The 14,420-nt window shown below is 42.6% G+C and overlaps 2 protein-coding genes across 2 annotated transcripts in view; one reads left to right on the forward strand and one right to left on the reverse strand.

Annotated features, from left to right (window-relative positions):
- The first annotated feature begins 6,577 nt into the window (after window positions 1-6,577).
- Window positions 6,578-9,829, forward strand: LOC110496636 (BET1 homolog). The gene is made up of 4 exons (XM_021572652.3): window positions 6,578-6,788; window positions 7,076-7,182; window positions 7,276-7,332; window positions 8,998-9,829. The coding sequence occupies exons 1-4, from the start codon at window positions 6,770-6,772 to the stop codon at window positions 9,151-9,153; spliced, it is 339 nt and encodes a 112-aa protein (XP_021428327.1). The 5' UTR covers window positions 6,578-6,769; the 3' UTR covers window positions 9,154-9,829.
- A 62-nt stretch (window positions 9,830-9,891) lies between these two features.
- The window catches only part of zgc:85777 (acyl-CoA/acyl-ACP dehydrogenase), a 48,564-nt gene continuing 44,035 nt past the window's right edge, over window positions 9,892-14,420 (reverse strand). The window contains exons 7-9 of the mRNA XM_036953413.2: window positions 14,035-14,196; window positions 12,719-12,869; window positions 9,892-10,514 (exon numbers count right to left, since the gene is read on the reverse strand). Coding sequence (XP_036809308.1) covers window positions 10,424-10,514; window positions 12,719-12,869; window positions 14,035-14,196 — 404 coding nt within the window. The 3' untranslated portion in view covers window positions 9,892-10,423. The remainder of the gene's footprint in view (window positions 10,515-12,718; window positions 12,870-14,034; window positions 14,197-14,420) is intronic.

Raw genomic sequence — 14,420 nt, forward strand, 5'->3', positions numbered from 1 at the left:
ACACTGTTTATCACAGGACAGGATGCCCAAAGTAAGAGAGCGTGTGTGTGTGCGTGTGTGTGTATACATAACAAGAGGGTTGTATTGGGGCTCTGAGTGGAGCAGCGGTCCAAGGCACTGCATCTCAGTGCAAGAGGTGTCAGTACAGTCCCTGGTTCAAATTCAGGCTGAATCACATCTGGCCGGGATTGGGAGTCCCATGGGTGGCGTACATTTGGCCCAGCGTCATCCGGGTTTGGTCGGGGTAGGCAGTCATTGTAAATAAGAATTTGTTCTTAACTGATTTGCCTAGTTAAATTAAGGTAAATCAAAAATTGGTTAGAACATTTCTCTACTTTTTTAAAACTTAAAAAAAAAACTTGTTTACTAAACGTTTGACCTCTGTCATTGCCAACAAAGGGTATATAACAAAGTAGTGAGATAAACTTTTGTTATTTGACCAAATACTTATTTTCCACCATAATTTGCAAATAAATTCATTGAAAATCCTACAATGTGATTTTCTGGATTGTTTTCCCTCATTTTGACTGTCATAGTTGAAGTGTACCTATGATGAAAATAACAGGCCTCTCTCATCTTTTTAAGTGGGAGAACTTGCACAATTGGTGGCTGACTAAATACTTTTTTCTCCCACTGTAGATTAGTAGCCAAGTCTCCCTCTTTACCTCTGAGAAAATGGCGTTATTCTAGCCGTTACCGTTAAAAAGATATGAACCATAATACCGGCGCAGTTTTTTTCTTTCTGTCGTGCATTGGCAGGCTGCATGTTACATTCACAAAGCATATTGCGGGCCATTCTAAAACAATGCTACTTGCAGACCGCACCATTAACCATTTGTTTAGGCTACAACTTGTTCAGTCATTAGCTAGCTACAGCCTGGGGTGTGTTCAGCAGGACGTAATGTTTTCGAACGTTCAGATAGAAATATTCTATGTAGAACAAACATGTCTCTCTGACATGTTGAATAAGGAATAGCATTGGCTCTATTCATGGAATTTCTACCTGCAACATTAAAGAAGGTTTTGCAACTGTGTGGCCCTTGTAACATTGCCAGTAGCCTATATGCAAACATTTTGTAGCACAGAAAGAAAGGAAAATAGATAGCAAACAATGTATTGACTAAATCCTTCTTTCCACTACATGATATCTTTATTTTGAGTTAATATGGACCATGTGACTCAGACTTGAGCACTAGGACCAGGACTTCAGCCATAGGGGCTCGTAAGTCAACTCATGACTCGACCATTGGTGACTCCGACTAGGACTCGAGCACACAGGACTTGGGACGCGATTTGGACTCGATGTTTAGTGACTCGACCTGATCTCTCTTTTGACAAACATATCAAAAATATTTCAAGGACAATTTTCTTCCATCTTTGTAAAATTGCAAAAAATCGGAAACTTTTTGTCCAAAAAAGCGAATCCATGCTTTTGTCACTTCTAGATTAGACTACTTGTTACATCTGCTCCTGCCATGCCCTCTACTTCTCATTCTGTGTCTCCCTAACCTGCCGCCACTCCCCCAGTGCTCTCTCCCTCTTCCTCTTTGTGTGTGTGTGATTATGTGGGCGGAGATAGGTGCGATGGAGGTAGAGCAGACCCCCACCTAATGCAACCTGTTCCATAATCAAGACCTCTACAAATACTCAGCCCTGCCACTTCCACGCTGCCAGATCGTAAGCTCTTCTCAGTCAGTCTGCATTTTTTTGCCGTTTGTGCCTGCTTAGATCCTGTTTTCCCTTGCCTGACGCTGTTTTCCTCTCCACTACAGTTCTGCCCACTCTGACTTTGGCCCGTCTCCAGTCCCACGTCTCGTCAGTCCTGCTACTCTGTCCTGGACCCATCACTCCACTGTGTCCTTGGATTCCTCTCCAGACCTGCTTACCCTGTCCCAACTCCCCTCACTCCAGTCTCAGCCCCCACACCTGGCTTCCTGCAACCTGCCCGAGCTTCCCTGGCCTGCACCCCATCTTCCCCCTGTGTTTCAATAAATACCATGGTTACCTCATCCCAGTCTGAGTCTGCTCTTGGGTTCGCCTGTTTCGCTCCCCGTGACACCACGATCTGGCCAAGATATGAACACAGCGGACTCAGATCCTCTCCACCAAACCCTCGCCAGCTCGAGCAACAGGATCAAGCCCCGAAAAACCTTCTGGAGCACGTCAAGGATGGCACCTGGGAGCTTGCAAGGCCCTTTTGGTACAATGTTCACTAGTATACGAGCAACAGCCCTACGCTTATGCTAGCGAACGGGCCAAGATTTCCTTCCTGATCGGCAGCTTCCGTTGAGCAGCGCTTTCCTGGGCCAAGGCGGTATGGGGGAGACAGTCCCCCATCTGCTCCTTCTACTCCAGCTTCACAGAGGAGATTAGGAGAATCTTCAACCCCCCCATGTCTGTGGTAGGGAAGAAGCTAAACGACTCCTGTCCCTCCGTCAAGGCTCCCATAGTGTCGCTGCGATGGCGATTGAGTTTTGCACCCTTGCCACTGATAGCAGCTGGAATGAGGAGGCCCTTCAGGGAGAGGGCAGGTAGGGTTGCATGCCCCATCACTACATCTGCTTCCTCCTCCGACTGCCTCCCTACCTTTGTAGAGGTCTCTTCCTGAACCCATGCAGCTTGGCCGGGCCCGTCTCTCACCTGAGGAGAGGCAGTGGCGAATCAGCACTAGGAGCTGCCTATACTTGGTCACCACTTGTTCCCTGCGGCCAGTAAAGGGAGGTGGCTCAGCAGTTGTGGGGGATATACTGTTTTTTGTGTGTTTTTTCCATCAGTTCATCTCAAGTATCATGATCTAGCTCCTGGTGCTGCCACCTCATCGGCCGTACGACTGTGCCAGTGACCTCCAGCCTGGAGCTCCTCTCCCCTGTAGCTGGTTGTATAACTTCTCTATTCCCGAGCAGGCTATGGAGGGGTACATCCAGGATTCTCTGGCTGCAGGACATATCAGGCCTTCTTCTTCTCCGGCAGGTGTTGGTTTTTTCTTTGTAAAGAAAAAGGATGGGCTGAATAACATCACTGTGAAGAACAAGTATCCCTTGCCACTCATCAGTTCTGCTTTGGCCCCCCTCCATGGTGCCACGGTGTTCACCAAACTCAACCTCCGGAATGCCTACCACCTTGTCCGCATCAGAGAGGGGGACGAGTGGAAAATGGTGTTCAACACACCACTTGGACACTGAGTATTTGGTCATGCCTTTTGGTCACACTAACGCCCCTGTTGTTTTACAGAGCCTAGTCAACGATGTACTGAGGGATGTGATCGGACACTTCGTTTTTGTCTATGTGGATGACATTCAGATTTTTTTTAAGGACTCTGAGGCTCACCAGCAACACGTTCGCCAAGTTCTCCAACGGCCGTTGGAGAATAAGCTTTTTGTTAAAGCTGAAAAATGTGACCTCCATGCTTCCTCTGTGTCTTTACTGGGTTACATTATTGCACAGGGACGGTTAAGCATGGATCCTGCCAAGGTCAGGGCAGTCAGAGTGGCCTGCGCCCTGAAACCTGAATGAAGCAGCTACAGTGTTTCCTGTGGGTTTGCAATTTTTTACAGACGATTCATCCGCAACTACAGCCGTCTGGCAGCACCTCTCACCACTCTCACATCCACCTCCACTCCGTTACACTGAACCCCTGAAGCAGAATTCCTGGAACTTGAGCACCGCTTCACCTCCGCTCCAGTCCTCACTCAGCCAGACCCAGAACTCCAGTTCATTGTGGAGGTGGATTCTTCCGACACCGGGGTAGGTGCTGTTCTGTCCCAACGTTCCCCCTCTGATCAGAAGCTCCACCCATGTGAATTATTTTCCCGTAAGCTCTCACCTGCAGAGAATTGTTTACATCAGTAACCGGGAACTCCTGGCAGTGAAGCTAGCTCTTGAGGCATCACTGGCTGGAGGGTTCTATTCTCCCCTTCATCATGTGGATGGACCACAAAAACCTGTCCTACATCCAGACCACCAAGTGTCTGAATTCCCGGCAAGCCAGGTGGGCATTGTTGTTCGGGAGATTCAACTTCATACTCACTTATCGCCCCGGTTCTAGGAATACCAAGCCTGACACCCTCGCCTGCCAGTTAACCGCCAACAACACTGGTTCTGAGCCAGAAGCCATTGTGCCATCCACCTGCATCGTTGCCGCCGTCTCCTGGGAGATCGAGTCCCGCATTCGCCAGAATCAGCAGAGCCTGTCTGACCCCGGGAATGGTCCTAGAAATGATTTGTTTGTTCCAGATTCAGTTCGCTCTGATGTTCTTCAGTGGGCCCATTCTATTCACCTGACCTGTCATCCGGGTATGAACCGGACCCTCGCCCTCCATCAGCGCTTTTGGTGGTCCACCATGGAGAGAGATGTCAAGGAGTTTGTCTCAGCCTGCTCGGTCTGTGCCTGGAATAAGACCTCCACTAAACCGGCCTGCTTTGCCCTCTTCCCATACCCAGTCACCTCTGGTCACACATAGCTCTGGACTTTGTCACTGGCCTTCCCCCATCCAACTGTAACTCAGTCATCCTCACCATCATTTACAGATTTTCCAAAGCAGCTCACTTCATTCCCCTCTCCAAGCTTCCGTCCTCTAGGGAGACTGCGGACCTGCTGGTGTCCCATGTGTTTCGTCTGCATGGCATTCCTACTGACATCATTTCCGACAGAAGTCCTCCCAGTTCACATCTCAGGTATGGAGATCCTTCTGTTCAGCACTGGGTATCAATGTCAGTCTTTCATCTGGATATCACCCCCAGATCAACGGCCAGACCGAACGGACCAACCAGATGGAGACTGCCCACAACACCCTAACCAACACCTCGTCAGGTATGTCACCCTTCGAGTGTGCTCTGGGTTATCAACTCCCCTTATTCCCCACCCAAGAGGTTGTAGTGGCAGTTCTCAGTCCATGACCATATGCTCCGTTGTCATCGCACCTGGAAGAAGGCCCGGGCTGTCCTTCCTGTACCCCATGTATATATCAAAGTTATCATTACTCATTGTGTATTATTACATGTTTTACTTTTCTATTATTTCTACATTTTCTTTCTCTCAGCATTGTTGGGAAGTGCCTGTAAAGGCTGAGTTCAGCATCTAGGCGAACTGAACGAGTGTGCTCACATACAAAGCATTCGGAAAGTATTCAGACCCCTTCCCTTTTTCCACATTTTGTTACGTTACAGCCTTATTCTAAAATTGATTAAATTGTTTTTTCCCCCTTAATCTACACACAATACCCAATTGTGACAAGGCAAAAACAGGTTTTTAGAAATGTTTGCTAATTTACTAAAAATAAAAAACAGAAATACCTTATTTACATAACTATTCAGACCCTTTGCTATGAGACTTGAAATTGAGCTCAGGTGCATCCTGTTTACGTTGATCATCCTTGAGATGTTTCTACAACTTTATTGGAGTCCACCTGTGGTAAATTCAATTCAATTTGGAAAGGCACACAGCTGTTTATATAGAGTCCCACAGTTGACAGTGCATGTCAGAGCAAGAACCAAGCCATGAGGTCGAAGGAATTGTCTGTGGAGCTCAGAGCTCAAGGGCACAAGGCGAGGGTAAGTGGATGAGGGTGTGTCTTTTATGTGTTGGACCGCAGCCTAAATCTTCAAGTATCATCCTATTATACATTATTTTCCTCGCTACACCTAGAATATTTTACGGCATTTCAATTATATATCACCAATTCACTATCTCGGTACTCTAGATAGGCCTAATAAATCAGAGGAAAGATAACTATGTCTTCTTCATCAGTGTTTGTTTGTCCTTCAATATGTAGCCTAGTACATGCCTTCCCGTCCTTTGAGGTTTACGCATGTAATTACATCCCCTCTGTTACATGCTCTCTCCACTTCATGTCATCCCTTACTAATGGAAGGGGGAGCCCATAGTTGGATAGTGGAACTCTAAATGTGATATTAATCAGGAGAGGATTATAGGAGGAAATGGGCTAATACTTCCTCATCTGTCATCATGCCTTACACCACAGTTACAGATCATATTGCCAAGAACGGACATTACTTTCCTCTTTGGTATTGCATGCCCCCATGTATGAGGGAGATGGGAGAGGTAGAAAACAAATACTTTGAAACTTGCTGAATAGCCTATTAAAGTTATCTTTGTTCTGTTTGCCAAATTGCCAAGCAGACTAATCATGAGTGTACAGGTGATTTTATATTTTGTATGATCAATGGCAGCAACCTGGAATGGTTGTAATCACCATACTTATTACACATCTTTGGGTTTTGTAAGCTTACCTATGGCTGTGTTAACACAGGCAGCCCAACTCTGATATTTTTTCCACTAATTGGTCTGTTGAGCAATCACATCAGATCTTTTCACATCAGAGCTTTTTGAAATATGATCGGATTAGTCAAAAAAACAATTACTGAAAAATAGACCGAATTGACCTGCCTTTCTAAACGCAGCCTATGATGCCCCATTGTACATTTGAAATGAAATCCGCTGCACTCCCTGTGATGAACGATTGATTGGCGATGGCAATTAATTCGATATTTTGTTGCCATTGCTCTGGGGTGAGTTGAGCTAGCTATTCAAAATGTAACCAAAACCTCGAAGTAACTTGACCCAGGCGGTGAGTGGGCGGAGTCATCCATGTAAACATTTGTCTTATCAGGTTTCCGTACGATGTCGTGGCGTTTCCTCTTCTGCTGAATTCGTGTTGCTAGCTAGCTATCTACATCAACAACACCACTGCTTTGATACACATTATCACCTAAGTGTTACAGTTAGGATCTTTTTATTGAATAAATCAAAATGAGACGAGCAGGTTTGGGTAAGACTCATGCCCCCACCCCAGTTTTAAATAGAGGACGTTCATTCAATAGCTAAAGTTAGCAGTCTGGTTAGCTAGCTAACAGTATACATTTGAACGAAATAAAGCCTCTGTATCTAGCTAACTTTACTACATCAGGACAACATTAGCTATAACTAGCGAACTGTCTTAGCTTGATAATCATGTTACCTACAGGCCTTCATAGATAGGTAACGTTTGCTAACGAAATACGTTTATTGTTAGTTAGCGACCCAGTCAGCTCATTGGGTTTGTTCATTGTGTCACAGGCGAAGGAGGACCTGAAAATTATGTGGCCAGTGGATACAGCGCGTACGAAGAGGAAAATGAACACTTACAAGAGGGTCTAAGAGCCAAAGTCAGCGCCTTGAAGCATGTTAGTATTTCGTGTTCACAGAGTTCTCCAGTAACTGTCTCATGTTGTTATTCATTCCTTTGGTAACACGACGTAATGTTTGTCTTGCTACAGCTGTCAATAGATATCGGAACAGAAGTGAAATACCAGAAAAACATGTTGGACGATATGGTAAGCAAGTGACATGTTCAGTCATGCGTATATAGGCTACTAGGGTTTGGCCCCATAGCTAGCTATATGATTAAATTTAAGATTGTGGTATTTAACATTGACGATATATCGTGAAATACAAGACGATATATGGTGATGTGCAAGACTATTCGAACTTGACAAATCAAAACTGTGCAGTTTTATCAGTTAGGCTGTATCAGTGTCTAAATGAATGAACTAATGCTTATTTTTGCCACATTATTTAATGAGAATGGGACTACTGTATAAAATTGTAAATAAACACAAATTGCACAGTGGAACGATTGTCATTAAAGACGCAAAACGATTATCATATTTTGCAATATTTTAGTAGCATATTGTAGAAGAGGTTTGGAGAGAATAGGTCTCCCCAAATATTACCCACTCCTATAGGTTACTCAACATAATTACTCAACTCAAGAAGCATTCACACAAATCTCCTTTATCTATACCCTCTTCTACCAGATTGCACAATCCATTAACATCTTAGTTGGCATCCATAACAGGTCACAATATTGTTCAACAGATAGGCTATAGGGTAAAACCATATGAGTTCAACCACTTTTTGACAGCATCCCTTTAGAGTTGAACAAAACCTTCCATATAATTTGCCCGTTGTAGAAGTGCTCAGAAAGTTACTTTTTGGACCTGAATGTTTTGGCATTCAAAAGTTGACCCATTTTGCATACCATACTATCATGAGACATCCATGTCTTCATCACTGCAAAAGATAAAGTTGAGTTTGCTGCAATTTAAGTGTATAAACAGGTTTGTGAAACTACTTATTTATACAAAATAAATAAAAAAAATGGAAGTGTTATTTTAACTTAACGTCAATTATATAAATTTTATTTTTTTAACTCTTTCATATTCGCACGTTGTAGCTTAGACCTTACTTTACATCTGAGGTTTTTGTGTTGTACGCCCGCCATCAGTTGACACATGCTCTTGAATACAGAGTGGGTGACGTTTCAACTTCTAACTACTACCACAAAGATGGCCGTCGGTCCACCCACTGTAGGATGTTAACTTAAATGGTCATGTCTACTCTATTTATATGATTTGAATCGGTTTCCTATGGAGGATTGACAGTATAATTTCAAACAGATATTCCCATTCAAGTCAACATTCCCTGATTTGTGGACATTTTATAAGCCAAAACGTGACACCCAGCCTGTAGAGCATGTTGTCTCAACCAATGGCGGGAACAACACACAACCTCAGATGTAAAATAGGGTCTAAGCTACAGCATATGCTAATATGAAGGGGGAAAATTTGGAGTTCGAGTTTAGATAATTGACGTTTAAGGTTAAATTACGTTAAACTTTTTTTTCAGGAAATGTAAAAAATTGACAACGCTGTTTCTCAACCATTTATATTTTCCAGTGATGAAGACACGGATGTTTCATGTTATGCAGAATATAACTTTTAGCGCTTGAATGTTTTGGCACTCAGGTCCAAAGTCACTTTCTGAGCACTTCTACAATGGACAAATATGTATGGAAAGGTTTGTTCGATTCATAAAGGGTGCTGTCAAAGTGATTGAATTCAAATGGATTTACCTTATTACACATTTCAGAGCAATTCAAATCACGATGGCAAAACATGTCACTGGATGTATTGTTTTGTTATTTTTCCTACTAACAGGACTCAGACTTTGACTCAACGGGAGGTTTGCTGGGGGCCACCATAGGGAGAGTGAAGCAGCTTTCCAGGGGAAGCCAGACCAAGCTCCTGTGCTACATGCTGTTCTTCTGCTTCTTGGTCTTCACCATCCTTTACTGGTTTATCAAACTGAGGTGATGTGTTACAGGAGGCCCCGGCATTTCCCTCCCTGCCTCGTGTTTCCTTTCCCGGTCTGTGTCATGCGTGCACCTCTGCATCAGAAGACCAGGATGATGACAATGAGACTGTAAGAATGTGCTTAATGTTTGAGAAGACTCCCCCTAAATCATCAATGACAATGTGCAATAGGGAATAATAAAAAATGTCTGTTAATTTTAGACAACCCTGATGGAATGAGTAGACACTGCCATACGTTTGTAATGAAACACTTTCGTACAGAGTCCCTTAACGATGATGCATATAAGTTGATGTACAGGATGAGTGATCTATTGCATCAACAAATCTGGCAAGGCTAAGCAGTAACATGTGTTACACAGGCAGCCCAATTCTGATCTTTTTCCCCCCCAATCACATTTTTCAGAGCTGATTAGTGAAAAAAGATTGGAATTGGGTTCACTGTCAGAGGTTGCTTGATCCAATGTGAGACTGATTTAACATTTGATCAATAGTGTCCAACAATTGAGTTCCACTATAAACAAACATCTTGTTTTTGTTTTGAGGAATAAATTAGGGTGTGCGCTCACTTCAAACATTTCCTGTCCCATCTACAGAGACTGTTCATCTCCACTGCACACTGTTCTCCCGGTAACTGATGTAAAATGTTTTATATGTAAATAAACATGGATGTTTTGGATTTGACGCTCCAGAGAGTTTGATTCTTTTCTCAACAATTGTTTTTCAGGAAGTCACAAAAGATTGAGGTATATAGCGCTTCATTTATTTTACACTACGGTACATACTATTCATTGTATTCCTAAGACTATCTACAGAAACTTGATCTTAGATTGATTACAAATCCCCTCCACAATACACAAACAAATTCACAACTACTGTAGGACCGCAGTTTTCAAATGTCATAAAGAAATTAATGGAACGAAATCTTAGGCATGTTTCCCCAGAAAGAAACATGGAGGCACTATTTGAAAAACATTCCTGACTGGCCCTGTAGTACAGTACATGCATTCTCATAAGGTAAGTGCAACACAGCGGTTAAATTGATTAACAAATTCAAATCTTAAACTGCAATTCTGATGTGTTCATTAAATACCAGAAAATGGTTCTGTTCCTTCTGGAACTCCCCTTCATGGACTGGATAGGTGTAAGCAATATGGCATAAACTAAGAGGTATCACTTCCACCTATCCAGTCATTATAGAGAAACATAGGAATGGGAACAATGTTCTGGATTGAGGTGCAGCACAAGGGAAAGCCATACTGGCACTGTGACATCACTTCTTGGGTAGGGTGTCCATGTACTTGCAGATGATCGACAGCATGACCTCATCAGCGCCTCCTCCAATGGACAGTAACCTGGCGTCTCTTAAGTATTTAAACAAGACAAAAAAGAAAAGCGCAAAATCGACAAATGAACACAGCTCATTCAATGACAGCTATTACCTCGGCCGCATTCTTAAAAACCATGAAACCCACATGAATTTTGTGCGACAATAGGGACTCGTTTCTGATTAGATGCTTGAATTAGGTTTAATTTCTTGAGCAAAATTACCAATCTGAATATCCAGAATGTTTGTGGAATTAACTAGTATTGAAAGTCAACTCTTTGCAGTGAAAAAACAGCACCGTTGCATAACTGTATTGACTCAACTGGCTATGAACTTACCGTACATGAATATCCTCCTTAGACTATCCATCTGCATATACATAGTATTTGTATATAGCAAGGTTCTGTGGATGTGATGAAACAGAGACCTTTTAACTGACCCATACAGTGGCATTAAGACCTGCCCTTTGACCCCCAGATGCCAGATCATAATATGTCTCAAATAGCACCCTATTCCCTATATAGTTCACTACTTTTAACCAGGGCCCATCAGGCTCTGGCCAAAGTAGTGGACTAATAAGGAGCCATTTGGGATGCAGACCATCTAATGTCTTCATTTGCCACGCCACTGGGTGTCACTGTAATTAGACTACAGTAGTATCAACCGTGGTTGATTAGTGTACTACTACTGTAAGAATGGCATCATCTGATCAGTGAAAGGACAACATATATACCAGTGGGTTAAATAAACTCCTTTTGAGTTTGCAAATACTTTATTTGCACATCTCCTTATAATACACTAAACAAAACCTTAAACGCAACATGTAAAGTGTTGGTCCGGTGTTTCATGAGCTGAAATAAAAGATCCCAGAAATGTTCCATACGCACAAAAAGCTTATTTCTTTCAAATGTTGTGCACAAATTTGTTTACATCCCTGTTAGTGAGCATTTCTCCTTTGCAAAGATAATCTGTCCACCTGACAGGTGTGCCATATCAAGAAGCTGATTAAACAGCATGATCATTAAACAGTTGCACCTTGTGCTGGGAACAATAAAAGGCCACTAAAATGTGCAGTTTTGTCACAACACAATGCCACAGATGTCTCACGTTTTGAGGGAGCATGCAATTGGCATGCTGACTGCAGGAATGTCCACCAGAGTTGTTGCCATATCATTTAATGTTCATTTCTCTACCATAAGCCGCCTTCAATGTTGTTTTAGAGAATTTGGCAGTATGTTCAACAGGCCTCACAAACGCAGACCACGTGTATGGTGTTGTGTGGATGAGCGGTTTGCTGATGTCAACGTTGTAAACAGAATGCCCCATGGTGGCTGTGTGGTTATGGCATGGGAAGGCCTAAGCTACGGACAACGAACACAATTGCATTTTATCAATGGCAATTTGAATGCACAGAGATACTGTGATGAGATCCTGAGGCCCGTTGTCATGCCATTCATCTGCCCCCATCACCTCATGTTTCAGCATGATAATGCACGTCCCCATGTCGCAAGGAACTGTACACAATTACTGGAAGCTGAAAATGTCCCAGTTCTTCCATTGCCTGTATACTCACCAGACATGTCACTCATTAAAGCATGTTTGGGATGCTCTGGAACGACATGTACAATAGTGCGTTCCAGTTCCCACCAATATCCAGCAACTTCGCACAGCCATTTAAGAGGAGTGGGACAACATTCCACAATCAACAGCCTGATCAACTCTATGTGAAGGAGATGTGTCACGCTGCATGAGGAAAAGGGTGGTCACAGCAGATACTGACTGGTTTTCTGATCAACACGCTTACCTTAAAAAAAAGAAGGTATCTGTGACCAACAGATGCATATCTGTATTCCCAGTCATATGAAATCCATAGATTAGGGCCTAATGAATTTATTTCAATTGACTGATTTCATTATATAAACTGTAACTCAGTAAAATCTTTGAAATTGTTGCATGTTGCGTTTACATTTTTGTTAAGTATATTTTATACATGAATAAATATATGAATGAATGATAAAATATACATTATATAAAGTTCATGAATAGTTAGCAAACTAAATATTTAGTAATGTTTATGACAAGTTTATAAGCAGAACTTGTAACCTTCACAATGTGTCGCAGAGTTTATTCAGTGCTTTAACGAAGGAGCGTGCTCCAAAACACATCTGCAATAAACATCACTGAAAGGAACTAAGCTGCTGACCTGAACCTCCTTTTAGGAGTTTCTTCTTCTCCACTCACCTGTAAAACCTGCTGACCAGGACATCGCTGGTGAAGCCCATCCCTCCCCAGTACTGCAGGCAGCTGTCCCCCACCTCCCTGGATAGACGGCCTGCCTTCAGCTTAGCCATGGACGCCAGCTTAGTCACATCGTTGCCCTTGATGTACAGAGCTGGAAATGGGAGACAGGGAAGAGGTTGATGCCAAGATTTAGGACATGTTTCACTCAAGTCCTAAACTGATATTACTTACTGATATCATTGTCATTGATCTTTAATGTCAGATCAGTTCAGAGGAGGGAATGGGAGAATTGGGACGTGGACAGTGTCTATTTGTGCCAAACAGATGCCTCTAGTCCCTATCTAATGAAGCAATTAACAGCTGCACTAGTGCATTGAAGCTACTGTCTGGTAAAGTGGTTGAGCATTAGTTAAAACCCCTCAATGGCCATGGAACCCGGCCAACAGCCAGATGTGTCCAGTCTCCTGACAATGACCATTATTAGATGATGTGTTGTGTTACTGGCCTAGATTTGAAAGTTTACAGCTTATTATTATGAATCATACATAGGCTGCACTTAACTGATTGTATTTATCTGGCAGTGTTGGAGAGTAGTGAACTACATGTAGTTCAACTTAACTACATTTTGCAGTAGATTGGTGGTAGTTCTAAATTCTAATCTTCGTACTGTTTTTAGTGTTAGTTACTTCTTTTGCCATGCAGCATTGCAGCTAACTACTGGAATTACACACTACTGTTTCTGCCAAAATAATAGAAAATATGGGAACAGTAGGCAAAAATGTCCTTTCTTTTTCTGGCATCAGACCTTCCCAATTCACACTTGAAACATTCTGTTAACATCTGACTCCAAAGTGACCTGTTCTTGCAATTTGTAGTCGATTATATTTCATATATATAAATATATGATTATTTGTCACAAAGTATGTTGTGAACTACTTATTCTAAATACCTTAAGTTAAGTAAACTATATTTTTCTTAAGGGTAGTTTTAGTTTAGCTTTCCTTCTTCCAGTGTGAAGTAATTGATAGCATGGTAAACTGTATTTTCAGAGTAGCTTCCCTAACACATATCTGGTTGCTATCTGTTTTATTTCCAGTGTTTATGTTTGATGTCTTTAATGTATCCACAAGGCCAAGCTGCAAACAACATTTCCCCATAGAAATCAGTACAGGTGTTAGTACCAAATAGCACCATAGTCCCTATGTAGTGCACTACATTGACCATTGCTCTTGGGGCCCTGGTGAAAAGTAATGCACCACATAGGGAATGGAGTGACATATGGGATGCAGACATGATCTTATCTTGAGTAGACCCACCTGTGGAGCGATGGAGGAGGGAACGCAGCAGCTCGATCTCTGTCTCCAGCTCAGCCAGTCTGAAGTGGACTGACTGGTGGTAGAGAACAGGCATCTTGAAGATCTTCCTCTGTCTGGTGTACTGAATGGTCTCCTGGATGATGTTGTCCATCATGGTTAGAACTGAAGGGGAAATAAACAATAGTATAGAGAATTATTTTTTTTACAAGCAAACGTCAAGTTCGAGTTATGTGTAACTGCGCAACCCCATACCAACAAGCTCTGTAGTAGCAGGATAGCTAACGCTAAAGTCTGAACCTTCACAAACTCAACAGTGAGTGAGTGATGACCATGAAAACATGCAAGACTGATGGCTATACTTATGTTTAACAAATATATTATTCTTC

Source organism: Oncorhynchus mykiss, chromosome 18, assembly GCF_057628025.1.
Source record: "Oncorhynchus mykiss isolate SJ-2025 chromosome 18, ASM5762802v1, whole genome shotgun sequence".
NCBI classification, from domain to species: domain Eukaryota; kingdom Metazoa; phylum Chordata; class Actinopteri; order Salmoniformes; family Salmonidae; genus Oncorhynchus; species Oncorhynchus mykiss.

Excerpts from the sequence above, each read along its gene's own strand:
- LOC110496636 (XM_021572652.3), top strand. Across the intron at positions 7,183-7,275 it reads AAGTCAGCGCCTTGAAGCAT|CTGTCAATAGATATCGGAAC; the intron begins GTTAGTATTTCG and ends GTCTTGCTACAG. Across the intron at positions 7,333-8,997 it reads AAAACATGTTGGACGATATG|GACTCAGACTTTGACTCAAC; the intron begins GTAAGCAAGTGA and ends TCCTACTAACAG.